General features: G+C 32.9%; 1 protein-coding gene and 1 pseudogene across 1 annotated transcript; one reads left to right on the top strand and one right to left on the bottom strand.

The window, feature by feature from the left end:
- Nucleotides 1–3252: 3252 nt before the first annotated feature.
- Nucleotides 3253–5277, bottom strand: LOC124898436. Its single transcript, XM_047412085.1, has 3 exons — nucleotides 5134–5277; nucleotides 3768–4361; nucleotides 3253–3664 (listed from the first exon to the last, which is right to left on the bottom strand). The coding sequence occupies exons 2-3, from the start codon at nucleotides 4340–4342 to the stop codon at nucleotides 3253–3255; spliced, it is 987 nt and encodes a 328-aa protein (XP_047268041.1). The 5' UTR covers nucleotides 4343–4361; nucleotides 5134–5277.
- Nucleotides 5278–5715: 438 nt separating this feature from the next.
- LOC107871641 lies at nucleotides 5716–9037 on the top strand (annotated as a pseudogene).
- Nucleotides 9038–26852: the final 17815 nt, after the last annotated feature.

Raw genomic sequence — 26852 nt, forward strand, 5'->3', positions numbered from 1 at the left:
CCTTACTATACATGAGCGAAATGATGTTACTTTTACTATGTTTCAACTGATTAGCTTTTTATCATATTGAATCCATTTTCACAATACTTATGGAAGGAAGGAAAATGAAGATCATTTCAGGAAGAATAAATCAGACATTCCAATTCCGTTGTAGTTTGGTGTAGAAGTTGTCAGTGATATGAATTGGTTCTACAAACTATCTTTTCCAGGGAAATTATTGAATGATGCGGTACATAGTACATTGACTTTATTTCATTATGTATTTGATTTTATGTATTGACACACAATTTAATGTTTGCAGCACATTAATGTTATATTCTATTAATTGCGCAAGAAAGGAAAGTATAGTCCTCCAAGTAACTACTCTTACACAACTATTGATTGTGTATTCAAGATTAAAGTATCAAAATTATGGGAGAATTATGTGGACCCATAAAGTTGTACATCTTCTGTGCATGAAGAATATATTGTATGTGAATACATGAATAGATATAGGTTGATGGCTGGTGTCCGATGGCATACAGTGGATCATGTTCTAATTCCTTTGTATGTGAAAAAATGACATAACTAGGTACTTGTTGTAGTGTCGTTATTAGATTAGTGTTTATATATTTACGACTCGAACAACTATGCAATCCATGATGTATATGTCAAAACAGAGGTGCAAAAGTTTGTAGAGGTTATACCTTCTTCCCCTTTGAACATCGACTTCTATAAGAAGAAAATAGACATTGATTGGCAGTGTCAACCCAAGTACAAAAACAGAGATGAATCTGATCCATTTGAGGTGATTTTTGTCAATGATATACCTCAACAAAGATCTGACAGCATGTATGTATATAATGCATCAATATTTTACTTGTAGTGCTTATGTTGGTAAATATAGTAACATACTTTTGTATTTCTATTTTTAGGGATTGTGGTATTTATGTTGCTGCTTATGCGAAGTTTCTCAATGGTGGTCAAGGTGTACCAAATCAGGAATTTGACATTATGCTACTCCGTATCCGATATGCTTCTTTGCTTTGTGATTATGATCGGAAAAAAAAAAGTGGCTCTACGAGTGATGATGAGGCACCTTGAAAGATACATAGACCCTTCACTGATTGGGACAGTAGCAAGGATGTTACTATATTGTAATGCTATTTTATGTTCTAGAAAGTTTCTAGGATTATGTAGTTTCAATAAACACAACAGTGTATGTGTTTTATGTGATACTAGTTTTCTTTTTTTTGAACCATACTCTGTGTTTATGTTTTGAAGACACTTTATCTTTTGTGGTTTTGGATGAACAAATCAGTGTATGTGGTTTATATGATAGCAATTTCATTGTGTTTGAACCGTAGTGTATGTGGTTCTATTTAGATATATTACATTATATTCGCATTTGCTTTTCTCTCGATCTTTCGTGTGTATTAAATAGTCTCAATGTAAAGGTATTGATATGTGTTTCATACATGATTTACAATGTCAATTGACATGTATTCTATCTCAACCTAATAGGATTACATGTATTTTGTCAAACGAAAAATCATATGTATTTGATAGTGTCATTCTACTACAAATACATTTGCCAATATATTTATGTGTATTGTTGATTACCTGATAAATGAAAAACCATAGAATATCAACTACAAAGATCAACAGCTATCACTACATTAATGAATACAATAGCCGTATTCAGCAAATTTATTATGATCATTAAATTTGTTCAAACAAGAATATAGTAAAGAAGACTTAGATTGCAGTAACTAAAGCAATAACACAAGACTTAAATTTGTACAAACTAAAGTAGATTTTTAATGCAGCAACAACTAAAGAAGTTTTTAAACTGTCCCAAATTTATTGTATTAAAGAAATTTAACTAGCTATTTATTGCATCAACCTTTAGCTAATCCCAACTTCAAAGTATCTCCTCACGTGGTGCATTACCACATGAACGCCTGTTATGACCACACAATCCATATGTGTTGTACATTTTTGTCTTTTTTTTATACAGCTCAGTGAATGACGTTTCCCGCTTTTTCTTTGGTCTTCCAGGAGGCCTATTAAACTTTGATGGCAGTACCACTTCTTTTACAACTTCTTTAGGTATCTACCAGTTAGTCACATCAGGAAAAGGATACGCTAGAATCTCATACATTTTCAGCACAGTTTCTGGCTTGTAATAATTTAGCAATATAGACCTGATTTGAATGTCTTCTTTTTTAAAACAGTCAAAGCATGTGGACATGGTATTTCATCATATTAAAACTGTCCACAACTATATTTTTTGTTTTCAAGGCAGATAATAAAGGTTTTTCCTTTATCATTTACTGAATATAGGTAGTCTGTTGATGGTTTTACCTATAATGAATACATAAATACAGTTTAAATCTAAATTTGGAATACTATAGATTAAATACATATGTATTCTAACATACCGTCATACGTGCTGATAGGGTATCATTCATTGTAAGAATTTCCTTAAATTTCATGCCAAGTGTTGTGGAAGTGAAGGAAGCTTTTTGTCTATTAGTGCAATTCCATCGCCCAAACATCTTTCTCACTTCTTCAAGAAAATTATAAATTGGCTTTTCCCTTGCTATTACCAGTGCTGAATTAATAGACTCCACAATATTTGATGTCATTGTCCATCCTCTGTGAACAGGCGCATACACCCTTGACCACTTGTCATATCCTTCCAACTCCAAATATTCCTTAACTCTCACATCTACATTTTGAACTATTTTTATCAAGCTGTTAAAATCAGGCTGTCTGTATGCTTTAGCCATGGTATAGTACACCTCGCTTAATTGGTCATGTGACTTCTTATATCATTTGTGTACATTTTACCATAAGTGTCATATGCATGCATAATGTGTTACATCAGGGTACACTTTGGAAACAGCTTTTATGATACTCTCATTTCTATCAGAAACAATGCACATCTCTAGCTTCTGACCATAAGCTTCCTTAAATTGCTCAAAAAAACAAGTCCATTAAGCATCATTTTCTGAATCAACCACTCCGTATACTAATGGTAATATGTTACCTGTACAAAAATATAAATACAAATACATGATAGACGTAAATAATCTCTAAGTTTTATTTAAATAATGTAGTATACTTACCTGCACCATCTAAAATACTAGCACAAACAAATGTCCCTATGTATGTTGATTTGAGTTGGTTTCCATCAATTACAACGATTGGTCTACAATGCTTAAATCCATTGATAAAATCATAAAGAGATATAAACAGATACAGAAATCAATTTTCAGGCATTTTCTTCATTTGAATATGTGATCCAGGGTAAGTTTTTTCCATGGTGTATAAGTATGCAGGTAACTTCTGGAAAGATCGGGCCGATTTCCCCATTATAGAATCTACTGCCTTCTCCTTAGCACGCCAAGCCACCATGTATGTCACATCTAGTCCAATGTCTTCCTTTATATCATCTCTAATATCAGTTGGTGTATATTTTCTCCTTAAATTGGCTATTTTTGATTTAATAATCCCTGCTATCAATTTGCTAGTAGCATGAGAGTCTTTGTAGATATTTTCCTTTAGTGAACACGTATGTTCGCTTACAAAAGTCCGAACTGCAAAATCTTTAGAATCATTCAGGCTTGATGACTTGAGAAAATACTTGCATTCTTTAGATTTACATTTAAGCCAATAGCTGCATACAGCATATATAGTGAATGCACAAGCCATTATAAAACTGTATACATTATGATAGCAATAACATTCAGTGATATCAAATGTATAAAGAATAAACATACCTGCTCGCATTAGACCTAGGTACTTTTGTAGCAAATCGGTGATTAATCGAATAGTTATGCATTACAGCCTGAAGTGTAGCCTTGTCTTTGTATCGCTGGCCAACAACTATTTCTTTTTTATTAGTATCAAAAATAAAATTCTGCAATGTTATTGGCTTGCCATAGTCTGGAATCATCATTTGAAGTGGATCAATTGAAGTTACTGTATCAAGTTCAAAATCATTTGCAGACATAAGTTCATTTCCAATAAGATTTCCTGCTGATACATCCTTGCTGATCTCATCATCAGAAAAATTAACACACAGAGGATACTTGGCAAGCACATTGTTTAATTTCTTCAATTGTATATACACCTTGACTCCCATATCATTGTGTATCTCTATTAGTTTATTGACACCCTCAACACTGTATTTAATCTTCACAGTTTTCACTCTCAAGTCTATCATCAGCTGGCTACCAATTAACTCAACCAAGTCTCTATGAGAGGCATATTCATTTAAGACTATTCCTTCAGTCTCGTAATCATTGTATTTATTGTCTTCAGTCCACTTTCCCAAATGCCAAATCATGATCATTATGTTTGTGATTTTATTTCTGTTAGAGTTGATGCAACTATTAAAAGTCAGAAATACAGTAGCACAAAGTGAATACAGTAGTGCATTACAAAGTGAATACAATAGTATATTACAAAATTAATTCAATAATTCAGACATACAAAGTGAATATAGTCATTGAAATTAAAATAAAGATCAATTGAAAACTCTGCAAGCACTACAAATAATTATACACAAAACTACAATTCACTGAATCATATCATTTAATCTAGTGTATTTGTTTCAAAGTCGAAGAATGGATTAAGAACTACATTACGACATGCCATATTTGTTTCAAAGGATCAATCAAAATTTTCAATATTTTGATGATTTTGAATTATTCTGTATTTGTTTCAAGCTCGTATAACAGTGAATAATATATTTTGTATTTGCTTCAAAGGAGGATCAACTAAAATTTTGGGGATTTTGATGATTTTGAATTTTTCAGTATTTGTTTCAAACTAGAAGTTAAAAGTTTTAGGAATTTTAATGATTTTGAATTTCTCAGTATTTGTTTCAAACTTGAAGTACAAACAGTGAAAAAATTACATTACGACATACAATATTTGTTCCGAAGAAAAAGGATCAATCAAAATTTTGAGAATTTTAAATTTCTCAGTATTTGTTTCAAACTCCAAGTACAAAACAATGAAAAATCTACATTACGACATACATTGCTTTGAAGAAGAAGGATCAATCAAAATTTTGGGGATTTTGATGATTTTGAATTCTTCAATATTTGTTTCAAATAAAAAAAACAGAGAATGACATACCTGTATACGTTCCGAAGAAGAAGGATCAATCAATTTTTTTGGAATTTTGCATTTTATTTAGGTATGAATTTAGCTCTATTTGTTCATAAAAATGGAGAATTGCCTTTGAGAAAATCTTGTTTAGCTCTATTTTTTGATAAGAATGGAGAATTACCTTTGAGAGAATCGTGTTTAATTAGGCAAAAGATAGTCAGTTAACGGAAAAAGCGTAATTGAAATTTTTTTTTCATTTTTAAAAAAATATTGGAAAAAGCGTAATTGAATTTTTTTTTTCATTTTTAAAAAAATTTACTTCCATTTTTGGCACAACTATATTCATATTTTATATAAATACATAAAATCGGTAAAACTGAATACAGCGGGCGTAAATCGAATACAACGGCTATAAATGATAAATATGTAAAATGTGTCTATGGAACGTGGGTTTTATAGCAAAATGCTGCTATTTTTGAAAGTTCCCCTACATTATATTACATTCGAATTTTTTCCTTTACTTTTATTTTTAAATTTTTTGTCAATTCATGTGTATTCTAGATATGGATGATCCAGTGTGGGACGTTGCTTTTCTGCAAGACGCCCTGAATGAAATTTGGATACAAGTTCATGACCTGCAGTGAGAGCAAGGATGCTCCGGGAGATCCGCAGGTTGAGGAGAGTTATGCTGCTGCCGATTGAAGATTGACCAGCTGGGAATAATAATAATAATAATGCTAATAATAATAGTTAGATTTTTTTCTTTTATTCTATGTATTTTTATTTATTTTGTTTGATAAAAATATTATGCTTTATCGGATTTGACGTTTTAATTTATTTTTAATTTTTATTATAGCTATTATCTTCTCAATCAACGATTGGGCATAAGGAATAATTTTGAATCCAATTGTAACAGCAAGAGTTGAAACATATTGGTTATCTGTTGGGTTTGTGGCAGGAGCTGATTTGTATTATTCCAAAAAGATTACTCATCTGTTCCAATAGATAAATAGTTTGTTGCAACAGATAATCAGTCTGATGCAATAGATAACTAGTTTGTTGCAACAGATTACCCATCTTTTCAATTCATGTTATGGTCACTATAGAACAATAAACATGAATTCAACATATGAGTTTTCTGTTGCAACAGATTACTCATCTGACGCAACAGATGAGTGATCTATTTAAATTGTGGGCTCTTATGTTGGATTCATAATCAGGTTCTATTCATTGTTGGAAAAAACAACAGTAGTTGTGTACCCAGATGATAAATTCTACTTAAAAATTAAAATTTTACTTACCAAAGTCACCTGTGAAGTAATGCCGAAGTGAAAAGTGATGTATGAAATAAAATTTCACCTAAAAAATTGATCAATTAGCAACAGTATTGGTAACAACAACAACAATGGTCGACAAGAAGAAGGTGAAGATGATAATGAAGTAGAAGATGGTGATAATAAATCAAAAAATGATGAATAAAACAGCAGCTACAATGAACAACAATAATCGTGAAGAGAGACAAAACAACAACAGATGAGAAGAGAGAGAAACACGCCTTTTTTTCCTCCATTTTTTATTATATTAATTAACATTTGGATCAAAGTGTAAATTAAAAAACTTGTGGGTTATTTTCAAACTTTCCCAACTTTCTTAATCCATAATAAAGTAATTGTTACCTACACTCAATTATTAAGACTTGAGTCACCTACACTTCATTTTCAAACTTTTTTGTCACCAACAGCTCAAAGCCTAATGACTATTGTATATGTTTAAGTTTTAAACTAATAGTTAAGATCAAATTTTAGTGTATGTCTATGTATTTATCCATCATAAAACATATTTCTTTTGTTGCAATTTGTTTGTCTAATTTTGACTTGATTTGGAGTTAAGAAAGTGAAGAAAATTTTTGGATCTTATGCTCTTCTATATATATATATAAAATTAAATAAATAATTTTAAAAATGATATTTTTTAAAAAAGACTAAAACGAAAAGTAAGACAAACAAATTAAAACAGAAGGAGTACATTTTAACTTTGGTGGAGATTTTTTAATCACATAACACTATCGTCCAATTTTGATTGATGTAACATAGGACGCGAGGGAAAGCAATCAAAATGTAAAGAAAAAATGAGGTATTAAAAGTACGTAAAAGGATCAAAACTATCTGTAAACTATTCGAAATGGAGTAAAAATACCATTCGCTAATTTTTTTACTCAAAAATTACTCAAAAAATATCCCTCGCTTGTATTTTAGCCAAAAATGTCCCTCTCTTTGTGTTTGGACTCAAAAATACCCCTCACTTTAATAAAGTGTCACCAAGCACACCATGTGAAAAAAATTGACATATATCCAGTCTACGTCAATATTCCATTTACGAAAAGGGGTAGTTTGGGTCAAACCTACCCCTGAACTATCCAAAATAGAGCAAAAATACTCCTCTATTTGTTTTTTGGCTCACAAATACCCCTACTTTTAATGAAGTGGATTGTCCAAAAAATAATTTTCACGTTTTAAATGAATTTTATCCAAAAAAATGCTTTATCAATCATTTTTTAAAGCCCAAGCCGAAGTCAAGCGAGTAGCGGCAATATCACAAGGCTTGTTTTGTTCTTGTCTCACAATCCACATGAAGTAATGTTTCTCACTATAAGCATAAGAAAGTTCCCTTCTCCCTCCAATGGGGAGAACTTTACTTTCTTAAAGTGAAAAAAACAATTCACTTTTTTCTTCATTTGTTTCTTCATTTTTCATTCACATTTCCGCTTAAAATGCAATAAAATATAAAGAAAATGAGTATTAAAAGAACATGCAATTGCTTGCTTGTTGTCTATTACATGGTACTTCTAATAATTTTAAAATCTCTCTATTATATCAAAACAACGAAAACAAATTATTTCTCTGATCTAATCCTCTTCGTTTTCATGTAGTTTCATTTATACCGTTCTTTTAATTTTCAATCAATTTCACCCCTAAACCCCTTGTATTGCAAAAAGTCTTTTAACTCTTTTCTACTAATTACAGATAAAAGAAGGGAGAATGGTGGATCATTTGATCAAGATAAAAGAAACTTTATAAAATGTTTGCGCATTTAGTTAATTTATCTATCAAATCACGTACCATATTCAATGTAAATGTGGGGCTACGTGAATCAAATCCAGATGCGTATACATCAAAGATGGTCTCTATTGGTCCTTACCATAAGAAAGATTCTAAACTTTGGCAAATGGAAAAGTACAAGGTATTTTACCTCCGAAGGTTTCTTCAACGGAAAAAGGAGCTTGGTGTGGAAAGTTGCATCAGTGAATTAATGGAATTGAAAGAGGAAGCACTAAAGTGTTATGATGATATAGAAAACTATGATAATGACATGAATAATATTTTGTTTCCTGGTAATATAGCAGTGCTCAATGATTATAGGAATCACACTGTTGATCGATTCTTGCCAATGTTGTTGCTTGATGGTTGTTTTGTGGTTGAATTCATTCGAGAGCGACATGAAGTTTTATCTCCAAGAAGAAGAAAAAATTATCAATACTAATGTTGGTTGTGTACGTGATCAAGTGACTCGAGACATGATGTTACTAGAAAATCAGCTTCCCTTCTTTATCCTCGACAAGCTTCATCGCATAACAACGCAAACTAAAGAATTACCATTCGCAGTAATGGCGACGTGGTGCTTTCATATTAACTCTCCAAAAAGGACTTCCGTAGAACTTCTAGAATTATATTATGATGCTTATAAAGGAAAGATCAAACGTTTACTTCATCTAATATACATGTCATGGCATATTGTGTATCCTAAAACATGTCCCGGAAAGGACAGCTTATGCCGCAACCCTTTTCAAAAATTTAGGTCGAATATACGGATAAAAAGGTCATGCCAAATGCAACAGAGCTTTCCGGAGCTGGAGTTAGCTTCACAAATTTAGAAACTATTTAAAGGTTGTATGATAGAAAAGATATCTTGGATACAAGTTATTTTGATATAAAGTTCGAGAATGGACTGATGAAAATCCCTTGCCTTGATATCTTTGATAGTACCGAGTCCAATCTGAGAAATCTCATTGCTTTTGAACAACAATATGATGACGTGCATTCTAAAACTTTCAGTGATTTTGCCGTTCTCATGGATCAGCTTATCGACTCAGAAAAAAATGCGAGTTTGCTTCGCCAGAAAGGAATCACTGCGAACAACCTAGGAGAGGACAAAGAAGTGACTAGAATCTTTAACACAGTTGGAAAAGGGGTCAGCACTTCAATACATAAAAATAATTCAACATTGTGAAAAACCATGGAACCGAATGAAAGCAAGTTTGAGGAACAACTATGTTAGTAGTCCTTGGGTAGGAGCTTCAACTGTGGCAGCTATTATACTCCTCATTCTCACAACTATATAAACTGTTCTAGCTTTCACAGGTAGCGTTAAGTAGGTAGTAATTGATTTTATTATCATGATTTTTTGAATATCTCGGGAGCGGCTCCCCCAGCAGAGGCGAACCTAGGATTTGAAGTCTGTGGGTGCACCAGTATTGTCAAATGAGCGCATAAGCCACGAAGCAAGACTCAAAATGTGTTGAGTGCTCGCCTCGCTTAATGTGCAGCTTAGGTTCTAATTTCTAATACATACTTTTCCTTGTCAATGAGACTTTTTCAAGAGACGAACTCTAAGCAATTGATATTTCACTTTATCAAAAAAAAAATAATTTGTTTGTTCATATATTTGTCATTCATACATATATTATTAGTCTTTGACTAGACATATATTTATATTTTTTCTCCTTTTATGCCTTTTTTTTTGTTAAATCTCACACTTTATTTGTACATTGTGCTTAAACACAATAGACCATGAAGCTTTTTTACGCTTATGGCTTTTGATGATATTGTGGTGCATCAATATTCTATTAAGACGCTAGAAAAACTTTCAGTGTCGATTAAGGGATATTATCATATTTAATTGGTCGTCAAAGACATGAACAACAATGCAAAAATAATTATATAGAATGAATATGACTTCTAAAATAATTACTTTACTTTCTTATAATATAAAATTTACTTTTAACAATTTTTGACAATCAATTGTGGTAGGTCAATGGTGTAGGGAAGTTCACCTTAGGGACTTGTCACGGGTTCGGAATCAATCCCTAATTGCATGGGTGGAAGCACAAGCTTCAACCAATGCACCAAGGTGCACTTTCTGTTAGTTATGGGTGCACTAATATCTATATTCTAATTTCTCAAGGTATATACACATATATACACACAATTTTTTTCGACGTTAACGGGTGCACGTGCACCCCGACGATACACGTGGGTCTGCCTCTGCAAATGTGTTACACGTGTTCACTTAAGAAATTAAGGGTTCAAATTCGTCTTGCTAAACCGCAACATTTTTACCACAGTTAATATGTAAGTTATCTCTGTTCTCCCTCGTTCTCTTCAACCGCCAAAAAAGAACTCGTCTTCCTTTCCTTACGAAGTCTTCAAGAATTTCAAATAATGACAATTCCAAGTCAAACCACAAGTAGCATCTTCCTCCTACGAGTGGGTATATATGTCGAGATGACGATTTTCTGAAGTGTGGTGAAATTTGATGCCAAAAATGCTCTCATGGCAGGCCTATAGGTCAAAACATCATATCCTATCGTCCTCCATAATCGTCTATTCCTCAGCCCAAAAAAAATCCCTAGTCTTCACAAGGTTAAATGTATTAGCTTTAACCTGTGTGCAGGTGTATAAAACTGAAGCTAATTTGGGATATCTTTTTTTGTTCCTTTTTTCCAAAAATAAATTATTATTTTTTCATTCTAGCCTAGTTAATGGGATAAAAACTTACTGGGTCAATTGTTCTACTTTCACTTGAATTTGCAAAATTTTGTAATCTTATCAGGGCATCTGATGGTCGTCTTCTTCTTTATCTGATCTAAAATTACTTGATGTTCGGAGAGAAAGGTCATTGTGATTGAGAAGAGTAGAAGACAGATAGTTATTGACGGGTTAACTTTTTGTGTTTAACAAATAAAACTGAATCTTCAATTTTGGAATGATGTAACAAATTTAGTAGGCTGTTGGGGAAACAGAGCCTGGAGGTATTAACCGCGGTTAAAATGTTGTGGTTTAGCAAAACAAATCTGAATCATTAATTTGCTAAGTGAACACATGTAATATATTAGGTGAGCAACTGGACGGAATGGAGGAGATGAGTACTGGAGGTGAGCCGAGTCCGAATATCTCAATATATATTGTAGTGTTTCTTCACAACTCCATGCCTGTAATTTGCATGTGTGTTGATGAACTAAGGAGTTTTTCATTAATTCTATTTTCCCCTTCTGTATGTATTGGGTATTTGGGTTTGTAGTTGAATGCTTATTAGTTTATTTCAAGTATTTATTGACCTTGATGTTTATTAATTGTGTTAATTTTTTAAGTGGTTTATTTTTTTATTAAGGAATTAAAACTGAATTACAAAATGTGTTATAACTTTTTGTGATTTTCGACTTAAATTCTTTTATTCCTATATTTATTCATAGCATTACTAGTTTAATAATGCACATCATCATTACCAAAAGAAATGGTACAATTTGTGTAAATGCTAATGCAGTAATGTATGTCACAACTGATCCATTATTCATGTAACTTGTGTGCTTCGTGAACTTAATAATATTGCATTTAAGTAGTATTTATGGATTATAGTTTTGACAATGCATGATATGTGCTCCATATTCAACATTGTGAAAAGCTATGTAGTCGAATGATGGCAAGTTTGAGGCACAACTATTTCAAAGTCCTTGGGCAGTAGCTTCAACTGTCCCAACCATCACATTTGTTATGCTCACAGTTACACAAACCGTTCTAGATTTGACAATGCAATTGACTCAAACAATAAACTGTGGATAGGCGAATTTGCTTAATTCTTGATCCTTTGACAGCACAAATAATGCACGTACATGGAAAATAATGGACAAATGAGTCTGCTCGAATCTCGTAGAGCCAAGTTGATTTAACTTACTTATCAAACATCAGAAAATAAATATAAAAATCCAACTGATTTTTTAGAAAAACATTTTTCGTGGAAAATATTTCGTTCGTACCTAATACACCCTAAAACTATTAAATTCTAGAGAACCCGCAACTAAAATTTCAGCTCCCCCTCTAGATTGAGTGTTCACATGATCTTTGTCGAGCTGTTGACTTCAAAGTTTTGGGATGGGGTAGTATATTTTGAGAGTATGTTGCAGTAAAGAGGAACAAAGAAGTAATGGTCCTTGATATTTGATACTGATCCCTCCATTCTAAATAAGTGATGTTTTAGCTTTTTTCATTTTGTTTCTAAGTGATATTTTAGAAAATCAACATGACATTAATGATGTTATTTCAATCTTATCCCTCTTTAAATAAAAAGAGTTCTACATAATCAAGAAATCATCAAAGAGTTATATATTTTTAAAGTTATTTAATTTACTAAAGGTAAATTAATAGATCATTTTTTATTTTCTAGAATTAAATAGTTTCTTAAGAAATGTGCCTAAATTAAAAACACTACACATTTAGAAACGAAAAAAGTATAACAACATAATAATTGGCAACTTTCAGAAAACAACCACTGTTTGAGGAAATAGTTGCCGCTCTAGCCACGGTTTTAAAAATTATCATCTATAATTGATTATATCTATTGTATGCGACTAAAGGGTTGGGATGGGTTGATTCTTGACTCAGGGAACAGTTCTTAGATAATCACAGCAAGCAGAAAAGCGAGAGCACAAGCAGTAAAAATGCGTGGAAAGATAAATGAAAAGACACAAGAGTTTTACGTGGAAATTTCTTGCTCAAGGGAGAAAAACCACAACCTGCCTACATGATTTCTAATGCTCCACTATATCCAAGCAAACTGTTGAATACAGACTCCATTGTTGAGGATCAAACTCTTAGTCCTCACCTTCCTAGTAATAACTTTATTACAAGGAATGTCCAGCAGTACCTCTACTGCTATGTTCTCAAGTTAACTCTAACTGGACTCCTTAAGCTAACTCTAACTTGAACAATCACCTAACTCTAGATGATTACAACAAAGTTGGTTACACCATAACACCTACTACAATCATAAGCGTAGACAATCATTTAAGAACAATATTACAAAGACTCAACTATAACAAGGAAATAAAGATACAACTCTATGAACAACAGGTTCCCTGTTACAGTTTCAGCCTTTGATGTAGTACTGCAACACTTCAGAAAGATAATTAATAGTAAGTATTTGGAAGTTTTAGTTTTCTTGTTGAGGAAGATGAACATTATATATTGTGACACAAGAAAACCTAGAAGCAATCTCATTGGTTTAGGAAAAAAGGTGGCAGGCAACTTTTCACCAATTTTTGTACCTTGTGTCAGTTGGACTGTTGATTGTTATAGCGACAGGTAAGCCCAAATTGATCCTAATGCGTAGAATCCTTTATTATTACAACAAAGACTTCAGGGAATAGGTCCTAAGCTATGAATTTATCAATCATCAAAACTAAGGACTTAATAATTTCTTCCTTGACAAGCCCATACAAACAAATCAGCATACTCAACATCTTCAATCAATTTGTACACAACACAGCCTATACCTCAGCAACACAACATAAGCCATACACCACATGCCAAAACTAGTTTGCCCAACCAATTCCCCATATCACTGATTCCTATAAGAATATAAGCATCTTCCATCTTATTTTCCCTATCAATGAGCATTTAAGTTCCCTCTGAGTGAGAGAACCCCTGTCTTTATTAGCATAACCAACAACTAATAAACTACAGACTATATATGCAAGATAAGTTATCAAACTACAGACTTTATTAGCATAACCAAGCAACTAATAACTTATCAAATTCTACATGCAAGATACCGAGTTGGTTCAGTAAATCACGATAAGCCTACAGAGTTGAGAAGCCAAGGGGAACATAATCTTAGTGTTAACCAATGACTGATTACAACCAAAGTTGATATTAGTGACTTATTCGATATTGCTACTCAAATCTCCCTATTTACTTTTCCAATTTTGCCCGTTGATTACTATATTTGACAGAGATAGCATAATCTTCAAATCAAAGGTATAGCTTGGGCTTTATCAAATTTTGTCACCGTTGTCGGGGAATACGGTGTTGAATTATGACTTGATGTTGTTGTAGTTTTTGGGTGTTCTTATTTTTATTCTTAGTTGGGTGTGCGCCGGTGTATACCTAGCATCCAGAGTAGAGGCAATCCCTTAATCTCATTGAATCTGAATATAGAGAGGATACTATAAGAACCTAGTAGGATGACAGAGCCGAAGAGAGATAATTTTCTTTAAAGAGTTCGTGATGATACACACCAGGTGCCTGTTTAGGATATTGTTGACCAGGAGACAAAAGTGTTGTTAGCACAAGCTTCTTTAGAAGAGAGACAGAGTTATCTGTATAGAGGCAGGATACAGACTGTCAAGCTGTACTCAATGGTAATCAGAACAAAGTTAGAGGTGGTCGTGCTCAAGTGATCCCATTATACTAATATTTGAAGTCATACGAGGAGGAGGAGGAGGATCTGGGGTACATTAAGTAAGTAGAGACTGGAGCCATTACTCCTCCTATTTTACCCCCAGGCATTAAGTTTAACATAACTAGTGTAATGATTCAACTCTTAAATCTGAAGGGTGTATTTACGAGTTTTCCTACTGATGATCCACACATGCACCTTGAAAATTTTATCGAGATCTACAATTCTTATACAAATCTAAGGGTGAATCAAGAGGCGCTTAGACTGAGGTTATTCCCTTCTTACTTATAGGAGAAACATCTTTATGGCTAGGGTAACTGCCAAGAGGATTATTTACTATATGGAATTAGTTGCGCAGGCAATTCTTGAATTGATTCTTTCTCTCATCTAGGATGTTGCAGCTTAAGGATGAGATTTATAATTTTAGGCAATTACAGTTAGAATCTATGTGTGAGAAGTAGTTCGGGTTTAAGGAGAATCTTATCATGGTACCCAACCATTAGATTTCAAGGACGAGTCTACTAGAAATATTCTACAGAGCCCAGACTATTAGTTCCAGAGCTATAGCAGACACCATCTCTGGAGGAGCTTTTATGAGACTGCGCTAGGAGGTAGCTTTGGATATCCTAGATTAGACTGCGCTGGGAGGTAGCTTTGGATATCCTAGATCAGATCTCGCTCACTAACTGAGGGTCGCAAACTTGAGAGTCTGAGATGGGATCTGAAACATAAGCTATTGGTGCCTTTTGTTACCAGAAAGTAGTTGATGATTTAGTATCGTAAGAAATTGCATTGCTAAGAACTGATCTTGGGTTACTGGCAAAACAGTTTACAGCAGCAAGTTATGAGAAAGTAAATGCAGTAGAAGCATAGGTGTTAACTTCTCAAGCTTATGAATCAGAGTTAGATGAGGAAGCAAACTATCTAGATCATCAATTGGTGGTTTTTTTAGCTCAAGGGAAAGGAAACCAAGGTCGAAACTTTTATAATAGATATAAAGACCGTAGTAGGGAGAGAGATTATGACTGGAGAAATAAGAATAACTATAGAGCAAAGGGAGACAAGTACATTCCACCTGGCAGATAAGATACAAAATCAAGAATGATAAAGATGCTAACTAAGTTGGTAAAAGGTTAGGAAAATAAGAAGATCATCCTTAAGAAAATTAAGGCTGACATTTCAGGGTTGACCTAGAAGGCTGAATCTCATGCCACTACTATCAAGTAGTTAGAGCACCAGTTCAGGTAGATGTTAGCAACACTGGACCAAAGACAGCCAGGTACCTTTTCGAGAAACACTGTACAAAATTTAAAAAAATGACAGCCATGTTCTTGTCATTACCATAAACAGTGGTATGAATACTGTGGACCCTCTATTATCTGCTACAGAAGCTCCAAGGCATGATGAAGTAATGGTTGATGAGATACATATTGTAGAGTCAAAAAAGCAATAGGTGGTAATGGTAAAGTCGGTGAGGACAAAGGTAAGGGTCCGATCATTGAGCTAGAAATAAGACAAATTCAAAGACCACCCCTACCTTTTTCTTAGCGACTAAAGAAGAAGAGAGAGAAATAAAAATTCAAGTAATTTATTGAGATGCTGAAAAAGTTAAGCTTGAACATCCCTCTTCTTAAGGCATTGGAGAAGATTCCAGGATATGCCAAGTTTATGAAGCAATTGGTTACAAAGAAGAAGGGGCTACGATTGAGGATATTGAGGGGTTGCACCACTGTAGTGCAGTCACAACTAGGTGTCTAGTCCAAGAAAAATGTGATCTCAAAGCATTCACTATACCATAAAATATTGGTTCATCTCAATTCTCTAGAGCATTGTATGACTTAGAAGCCAACATAAGTTTAATACCACTAGCTATATTCAAGCAATTAGGCTTGAGCCTTATTGAACCGACTTCAATGTGGCCGTTTATGGCTGACCGCACTGTGAAGAAACTTGTGGGAATTTACTTGATGTGATTATGAGAGTTTATAACTTTATCTTTCTGACTAACTTTGTCATTCTAGACTGTGAGATTGATACTAAAATGTCCATGATATTTAGGAGACTATTTATGGTCACAGGTAGAGAGATGGTTGATATAGAAAAGGGAGAGCTGAAGTTTAGAGTCAATGGTAAGGAATTCATATTCAACATTCAAAAATCTATGAAACAGACGACCGACATGAGGGTGGTGTCGGTGATAGATTGTATTGATGACCTGGGAGGATATTCTTATGGGTATCTTGATGAATTCTGAGTAATCAAGGTACCCACATTGTGTCATGACATTAAATAAAGCATTGCATGAAAGGAAACTCATGGGCTTGTTGGTGAAGTCTGAGTAACCAACATAACCACATTGTGCCACGATGTTAAATCAAGGGTTGGGTGGAAGACAACCCACTATTTTAATATTCACTTTTGTTTGTTTTACTTTTGAAAGTTTATAGCTTATGGACTTACCCAGAATATGGAAGAATTGTTACATTCATAACTTTCCAGGTATGGGGACTTTGTGACCAACTCATCAGGGTCATAAGTCCCACTCGGTCCAGGTAACGTGAACGATAATTGAAAAGATGAAATTTTCAGGATAATAATAGAAAGTTCTAGACTTTGACACATAATTATGCTTTTAGAGTCGTAAATTCAAGTTATGAAACCATAAGTAGCTAGGTAAACATCAAAATGCCAAGTCCAAAAAGCAGGAAATTAGGCCAAAAATTTAGGCGCACTTGCGCCCTACACACGGTGGACCGCATATGGTACATGTGCCACTGGCAAGCCACAAGTGGCCTAGTTATGGGCCCAAATTTCATTTAAAATTTTGGGCCCACCAATGCTTTAAAATACCTAATTTTACCCTCCTTGCTATTTAAACATAATTTGAATCATTTTAACCTATTCAAATCCTCAAAACCTTATCTTTTTTCTTTTTAAATTCAAACTTCCCTCTCAAAGCATAAACTAATCTCACACTTAGAAAAGGGCTAAATTGAAACTTAGTTGAGGTACCAAATTGTCTTACCACACTAAAAAAAAGTTCAAACTTGAGTTTTGCTCTATTCCTTCATTGTTCAGTTCTGACTAATCAAAAAAGAGGTAACTTTCTTGGCTCCTAATAGTTATATCTTGATTTAAGAATTGATCAAACAAGTTGATATGTGTATTTCCATCCAAAATATATAGAAACACTGATACTTGTATGTAGGATCCTTGAAGTAACCTAAAATCTTGATGTGGAGCTTTATTTTGACTTAAACTATAAGGGTAGGCCTTAAACGAAAGTTGAACTTGAACAAGTAGAGGAATAACAAAAGTTGGCTATGCTAGTTTGCTTTGAAAATTATAAATCTTGATACATGTGTGCACATTGGACTTTTTGGGACTACAAATAAGTTATAGGGGTGTGAAAATTGAGGAAAGATTTGAACTTTTCAAATTTTGAGTTTTTTTTCAACTTTTGCAATCCCTAATTTTTTGTTGGAAACTGACGACTAGTTTTTCAAGTGCACATGGAACCAAAAGATACTAAGAAGAATGTTGAAACATTGAGGAGATGTTATGAGTCCCTCAATCCTAGTGGCTCAGTGGATGAGTACCCGATTGCAAGACTTAGCGAAGATATAGCTGGGGTGACACGTAAAGTGACTAGAGGACACGTATGCTAGGTAGCTGAGACTATTATTTTGGGCACTATGGATAACCGATACCTGAGCACTCATAGTACTGCAGAAGTCCATCTTTTACTTGGCCTAGATCTCGAACTGAGGCTATTCAAGATGTTTATGCTACCTAGTTAGTTCTAACCCCATCGAGGATAAAGTTAGACCTGAGATCACCCACATACTCTCTTCCACCGAGCAATCATGATAATGATGATAAGGCAGATTCTAATCCAGTTCTATAGGGTGTAGCTTAGGACTCTCAATCTCAGAAGAGGTCCCAAGATTTATCTGAGGTTGCAGAGTAGGAGGAGTCATCAGTAGTACCCCAGTTTGAAAAGGGTACCATAGTTCATGTACAACAGTTAGATGTACCCCATTCTGAGGAGGGAATAGAGTAGGCTTCCCATAAGGTGCCTATTTCAGATGATAAGACACCAGCACAGTAGGGAGAGAGTCCCCCCCCCCCATATGCCTCGGAGGTACCTCTTAAGGAGGAAAACTCGAGATGGTGTATGGAGGGAATATAGATGATATTTGATATAGACAATCGTATCTCAAAGACTGGTAGTCCTAAGAGGATTATTTTTTAGGAGTGCAGGATTGATCAATATAGGTTGAGTAGATCAGCACAAGTATGGGCCATCTTCGATCACTATCAGTTAGAGTGGATGACTAGACCACTCTGTTCTTACATCCCATCTTTGGTGCGAGAGTTTTATGCATCATATATTGCCATAGTAGTTCTTTCGATGTGCAAATTTATAGGTCAAATAAGACATATAGAGCAACCACAACTTATGCAAGCCCTTGGGAGAGAGGTCAAGATTAACCTTTTAGCAGAGACTATCTGTTGGGTTATTTGGTCTAGATTATATCACTCCCATATCCACGTCAGAGTGTGACTATAGATTGAGAGTCGCATATAAAAGACATATAATGAGGGAAGCTGAGCATAAGAGTGAGAGAGTTATGATGCCTAGGTGGATAGACAGCTACATTTTACCTTTGGGTAATGAGACCCCGTGGATTGAGGGACATGGTGTAATAATAAAGAAGGTTTTTCTCGGCTGCTTCAACTAATGTATTGACTTAGGAGGGATCCGTCCTAATTTCTGGTATAATGGTCGGGTATCATATTGAATTTATAGCCATCCTCCTGTGAGATTATGAATAGTACCTTTGGGGAGGTGATGAATTTGCCATTCCCTTACCTTATTCAGAAATTATGTGATGGGGACGGTGTATCAGAGATACCGAGAGTCAATAAAGAGTACTTGTGACAGAGACTACACAAACAAAGACTATGAAGGATTCAACACTCTCAGCTCTTCCCAGAAGACCTAGTGAGCCTTCCACAGTACCTCGGACCCAGACTAAGGGATTGTGATTTCCCCCAACTTATGACTTTAGAAGTGGTTATGACCTCAACCCTGAATTGCGAAATTGGTTTTGAATATGCAAAGTATGCACATTAGACATCTATTGAACTATTGCATGATGTGAAAAGTTAATGAAGCATAATTATTTTGAATTGAACCTTATGGGGTTGTGTAATTATCCAAGATAATTCATAATAAAACCAAGGAGGTTGTGAATTCCCCCAAGTGATGATAATTGGTGTGGCATGGCGATGTTACCTTGGAAGTGTAATTGATATAATGATACCAACAATGTATGTTTAAATATGTATCATGAATCATTGAATAGGAATGTGTGTTAAACATTTTAATTGGGCTTTAATAAGGGTTATGTAGCTAAGTCGTGAAGGTGGAAGTCCTAAGGGACCAACACTGGAAACCACGTTTGTCAGCGCGAGGTCAAAATGGCTTGGGGTTCGAGTCCTTTTGCTTATGACCGGGAGGTTCGAGTCCCTCATATCACATTACATAATCGGGTGGTTAAGTCACCTTAATATATAATTGGGAGATTCGAGTCCCATGTGCATGTATGTAAAATTATTCTCCAGTTCATGTGGCTACACGTGCTAGGGCCCATATATCCCATGGGCACTATTATGATGACTAAGCTACACAAATCCAGGATAAAGTTTTAAAGTGCATGCTAAGTCTTGTTCTCTACCCCGGTACATGATATATATATATATGCATATGATTATGTGTATTGGATTTTGAATTGGTTTCAAAGTGTTATCCATGGCATTATTTTTATCTCCTATCCCTGAGTACATGCTAGTGTTCATACTACTAACCGTCTTCGGACGATGTATCCCCACATGATGCAGTGTTCGAAGGAAAGTCTATTTTTTCTACATAGAGTTAAGTGGATTAGCTCGGTTTATCGGTTCATTGTGGTGATGTGGTGAGATTCGATTCTCTAGAAAACTTAAACATTTCATTAGTTTCTTCCATAAATTAGAGTTGGGAGTTGCATTATCATTTTCATTGTTATCTGTTAGAATCGGAGACATGTCCCGACCACGATTAGTTTTGATTCTTTGTTAGAATGCTTTGTTGGATTACTGTGGACTTAGATGTTGGTTCTTAGTATTGGTTGATGGTTTATCCATGTCTTTGAGTTTTATCTTTATCATCCTTGTTATATGTTCGGAACTCATCTGATGTTGGGGATATTGTGATTGTGTGGTTAGGTACAGTGGGTGGTCTTCAGTCCACGGTGGACTTGAGATACCCGTCATGGCCAAGCCCTAGTTCGCGTTATGATACATGCATCCTTGTCTTTCACCACCCATAATATTCACCATTAAACCTTGGGGGTCTGGTGATAGACTGGCCTTCTTCTAAACTTAGAGGAGCTACCATTTTTCTACTCCGGATCCTTTCAAGGTGCTAGCCTTTATAAGGAATTCCTTCTCTGATACCAAATATAGAGTTGTAATTGGTTGCTCCTCGACTCAGGGAATAGTTCCCAGGTAATCACAGCAAGCAGAAAAACTAGAGTACAAGTAGAAAAAAGTATGTGGAAAGATAAATGGAAAGACACAAGAGTTTTACGTGAAAACTCCTTGCCTAAGGGAGAAAAACCATGACCAGCCTCTAGGATTTCTAAAACTCCACTATATCAAACTTTAATCCTCACCTTCCTAGTAATAACTCTATTACAAGGAATCTCCAGCAGTACCTCTACTGCTATGTTCTCCAATTAACTCTAACTGGACTTCTCAAGCTAACTCTAGCTTGAACAATCACCTAACTCTACATGATTACAACAAAGATGGTTACACCACAACACCTACTACAATCATAAGATACTATAGATAATCATTTAAGAACAATATTACAAAGCTCAACTATAACAAGGACATAAAGATACAACTCTGTGAACAACAGGTTCCCTGTTACAATTCTAACCTTTGATTCAGTACTGCAGTAGTTCATAAAGATAATTAATTGTAAGTATTTAGAAGTGTTAGTTTTTATTTTAGGAAGATGAGCATTATATATTTTGACACAAAAAAACCTAGAAGTAATCTCATCGGTTGAGGTAAAAAGGTGGCAGGAAGCTTTTCACCAACTTTTGTACCTTGTGTCAGTTGGACTGTTGAATGTGACAGTGGCAGCAACAGGTGTGCCCAACCTGTTTCCTAATGCGTAGAATCCTTTGTCATTACAACAAAGACTTCAGGAAACAGGTCCCAGGCTATGAATTTGTCAATCATCAAACTAAGGACTTAACAGCGACTGAATGTATTTGATATAAAATATAAATAAAGTGACTTATTACATGCACCAAAAAGCATATCATTTGTATAGTTTGATACAAATACAAATATATCATTTGTATTTGGATGGTTCAATTTTTATTTTATAGAATCGTATAACTGTATCATATACAAATACAAATATTTCATCTGATGCAAATATATCATTTGAATGGTTCAATTTGTATCAATGAATATAATTCGTATCAAACACACAAATGTAATATATATTGAAACAAAATATCAAATATCTAATATATTGCAATTAAACAAAAATACAAATGCCTGAAACATAATACAAAGTGCCTAATATATATTGAGTAGATACAAATGTATCATGCTTCAATTGAGCAGATACAAAAAAAGAGTGGAAAGAGGCACAGAGAGGGGGGGAGGGGGGGAGGCAAGTGAGATAGTGAAGATAGAAGGAGAGTGGCTAGAAGAGGAGTATAGTTATTTTAGGCTACCGATTGTAATTAATTGTTTATGCTTGTTAAGCTCTATAATTTTCTCTATTATAATATATTTATTTTGCATTTATTGATTTGATGTAAATATCGAATACTAGCGAAGTGCATTTAAAGGCTTACTGGTTTGGCGAAAATGCAGGGACGTAAGGGGTTACGTCACAGAAGACATAAGCAAAAACGTGTTTGGTTTTATAAAATACTAATTCAGGAAATAAGCACGCACTGCATAAAGGTACTTCCTTTGTTTCAAAAAAAAAAAAAACTCTTTTAATTTGACATGAAGTTTAAAAAAATAAATTTTATAATCTTAAATTAAAGTTGTGTCAAATGTATCAAAATATCTCTTAACCTTGTGGTCTCAAACATATCACATAAAAAAATAAAATTAAAATACTATGAAAAAATCATTTTTTTTAAATAGACTAGAAAAAAAAAAAAGTCATTCTTCATCCAACAAGATTAATAAATTACCCATAATGGTGAAACTTCTAAAGTTAATTTTTGCATCTAACTTTCTATTTGTACCGATTAAAGTAATGGCTATACTACTACATTCTGACACTGGTCATGAAGGAGCCACCAAAAAAAAAAAAAAAAAGACTCAAATTTAACTCAAAATTGTAATTCATTCCTTCCTTCCTTCCTTTTTAATTGACTCCTGTTTTTTTAGAATCAAATGATACAAATTTTAATTAATATTTTAAGATAGATTTTTTAATTAAATTAAAAAAATATAATTTATAATACATTTTATTTATTTTTTGAATATGTAAATTTTACTTTTAAAAAATTAAATTAATTTAATCTAATTCTCTTTAAAAACTAATTAAATTAACTCACGAAAAATGAGAAGAACAAATAAAAAGAAATTGAGGAAGTATCAAATTAGTTTATAGATTACCCTCTTCAATAATTCATGACCAAACTTTTGATCGTAGAGTATATGCAAATAGTATGTGAACTTTGACAAATGACTAAGATGCCTTTGATCGTCCTTTACCTACTCAAGCACTATATAATTAATTTGCCTAGACGATCGACATTGAAATGAAGTGTGAAAGAGTAAGCTTTAATATTTAATTGACTACTTAATTTGAAGTCATCGTACAAGTACAATAATATTTCCTTTGTTTCATATTAGTCGTCACATTTTTCATTACACATCCCTTAAAAAATTATGAATAAAAAGTATATTTTTAATTCACCTTCAACTCTTTTCTATATAATTAATATTAACTGTTAATTTTTAAAATAATTAATTTTAATTGTGAAAAAATAATCAGTTCTGTCATTATAAATACATAATTATTTTAAGATGCCCTTGTGTGGCTTTGCGAACCATACGTGTATATGAAAAAACTCAACTAATTATTAAAAGAAAAAATAATCCTTGGTATTGTCAATTTCTTCTTTCCTGTGTGTGTCAATCTAATCATTAAAAGGACAAATAATTTGACATAATATAATTTATTATAATTGTGAGATCTTCGTTATTATAACTATAAATTTCGATCAGTAACTAAAAAACACATGTTTATAAAATATTTTAATCTTATTTTAGGTTAAATGATTAGGTGAGATGAGTAAGAAGATGGCGTAGGGTTAGACTTATAGTGTCTTTGTCCATCTACAATTTGATCCCAATATAAACTTGCTATATGCTTCTTTTTCATTAACGATATGTTATCGTCTTCACCTTTTTTTTCTCTAGTTTCAATCGATAATAAGATACCATGTAATCATTAGTGAACAAATTAACGATCAATATAACTTTTCAAGTTGGACAAAATCTTAAAAAATTAGAACTATTGTAGTTTTGAATAGTTAGACCTTTTAGTTAAGAGACGTTTAAAATAACGAAGACTTTTAAAGACTTTTTTCGTTTTCACAAAATATTAGAATGAGGAAAGAAAAAAGGATAAAAAGATTCAAATTTACCTTGAAGCATATATTTAATTTGTCTTTATTTTGCTATTCTTTTCTATTTTGGGTTCATGAAAGTCCCACAATATTAATTTTGTCATTGTAAATTGACAACTATTTTAAGATGAACTCGCATTGTCTCTGTAAACGGTACTTGTATATTAAAAAACTCAACTAATCGTTGAAAGGACAAATAATTATTGTTATTATCAGTTTCTTTTTTTGTGTGTGTGTCAATCTAATCGTTAAAAGGACAAATAATTTGACATAATATAATTTCTCTTAATTGTGAGATCTTCGTTATTATAACTATAAATTTTGACAGATCACTAAAAAACACATGTTTATATAATATTTTTATCTTATTTTAGGTTAAATGATTATGCGAGATGAGTAAAAAGATGACATATCCTCATAGTGTCTTTGCCCGTCTACAATCTGATCTCAATGTAAACTTGATGTATGCTTCTTTTACATTAATGATATGTCATTGTCTTCACCTTTTCTCCCTGTTGTTTCAATCAATAATAAGGAACCATTTAATCACCAATGAACAAAATAACTTGTCAAGTTGGATAAAATCATAAAAAATTAAAGGGTAACTTACATAAATACTAAACATTAAGGTGTTAATTATTTTTTTTTATCACAACTTTTCTAATTACTTAATATACCACTTTTGAAAATTTTTTATATGTATATTTGGCTTGATACATATGCGTTTTGATACATTTTTAAAAAACAATTGTTAGCTAAATAAGAAAATAATAAAATCTCCTTAAATTGGGAAATGTAAATCGCGTTTCATCAGTTTTAGAAGGACAATAAACGTAAAAATTAACAAAAAAAATTAAAACATTATCACTTCAAATAATACTCGATTGAAAACTGTAATTTTAACACAAAATTCTTCATTAAGTTATAATTCAATGGATTTTTTTTGTATACTTATATTTGATACATATAATTGATGCATGTCATTTCGATAAATAGGAAACTACAATACCATTCAATTAACTGTATTAATTGCAATTTTGATAATGCACATTATTCAATGCTATAAGTCTAAGTAACAGATTAACTTAAATTGCAGTGAATTAAATAGAAATCTATTCACAGTAAATAATTATGTTGGTTTGCAATTGAATACTAAAGAGTATGACTGAAACAATAAACAATGTATAGGCTAATAGTACATGAACTTTGACAAAATAATTAAAATGCTTGTTATCGTCCTTCACCTACTCGAGTACTATATAATTAATTTGCCTTGATGATTAGGCTTAATGATTAGGCAGGATGAGTAATAAGATGGTGTGGGATTGGGCTTATAGTGTCTTTACCCATTTACAATCTGATCTCAATATAAACTTGATATATGTTAATTTTTTATTAATGATATGTTATCGTCTCTTCACCTTTTTTTTCTCTCGTTTCAATGGACAATAAGGCACCATCAAATTACCAACGAACAAATTAATGAACGATATAACTTGTCAAGTCAGAAAAAGTCTTGAAAAATTAAAGCTATTGTAGTTTTGAATAGTTAGGCCTTTTTAGTTATGAAAAAATTAAAATAACAGAAATTTTTTTCACAAAACATTAGAATGAGGAAAAGAAATAGGGTAAAGATTCAAATTTACCTTGAAGGATATATTAAATTTATCTTTATTTTGCTACTCTTTTCTATTTTAGATTCATGAAAGTTCCACAACATTAATTTTGTCATTGTAAATTGACAATTATTTTAAAATGAACTTGTGTTGTCTTTGTTCCAGTACGTGTATATTAAAGAACTCAACTAATCGCTGAAAGGATAAATAATTATTTTGTATTGTCAATTTCTTCTTTTTTTGTGTGTGTCAATGTAATCGTTGAAAGGACAAATAATTTGTCATAATATAATTTTTCGTAATTGTGAGATCTTCATTATTATAATCATAAATTTCGACAGACTATTAAAAAACACATATTTATATAATATTTTCATCTTATTTTAAGTTAAATGATTAGGCGAGATGAGTAAGAAGATGGTGTGGGGTTAGACATATAGTGTCCTTGTCCATCTACAATCTAATCCCAATATAAACTTGATGTATGCTTATTTTTCATTAATGATATGTTACCGTCTCTTCACCTTTTTTCCCTCTCATTTCAATGGACAATAAGGCACCATCTAATCACCAATGAACAAATAATGAACAATATAACTTGTCAAGTTGGACAAAGTCTTGAAAAATTAAAACTATTATAGTTTTGAATAGTTAGACTTTTTTAGTTACGAAAAAATTAAAATAACAAGAACTTTTACGTTTTCACAAAACATTAGAATGAGGAAAAGAAATAGAGTAAAGATTCAAATTTACCTTGAAAGATATATTCAATTTATCTATATTTTGCTATTTTTTTCTATTTCGGATCCGTGAAAGTCCCACAACATTAATTTTGTCATTGTAAATTAATAACTATTTTAAGATGAACTTGTGTTGCCTCTATGAA

The sequence above is a fragment of the Capsicum annuum genome, chromosome 5 (assembly GCF_002878395.1).
Source record: "Capsicum annuum cultivar UCD-10X-F1 chromosome 5, UCD10Xv1.1, whole genome shotgun sequence".
NCBI classification, from domain to species: Eukaryota; Viridiplantae; Streptophyta; class Magnoliopsida; order Solanales; family Solanaceae; genus Capsicum; species Capsicum annuum.

Coding starts and splice junctions, on each gene's coding strand:
- LOC124898436 (XM_047412085.1), bottom strand. CDS start 4,342: ATGATCATGATTTGGCATTTGGGAAAGTGGACTGAAGACAATAAATAC. Junction 3,665..3,767: donor CCTAGGTCTAATGCGAGCAG/GTATGTTTATTC, acceptor TGCTGTATGCAG/CTATTGGCTTAAATGTAAAT.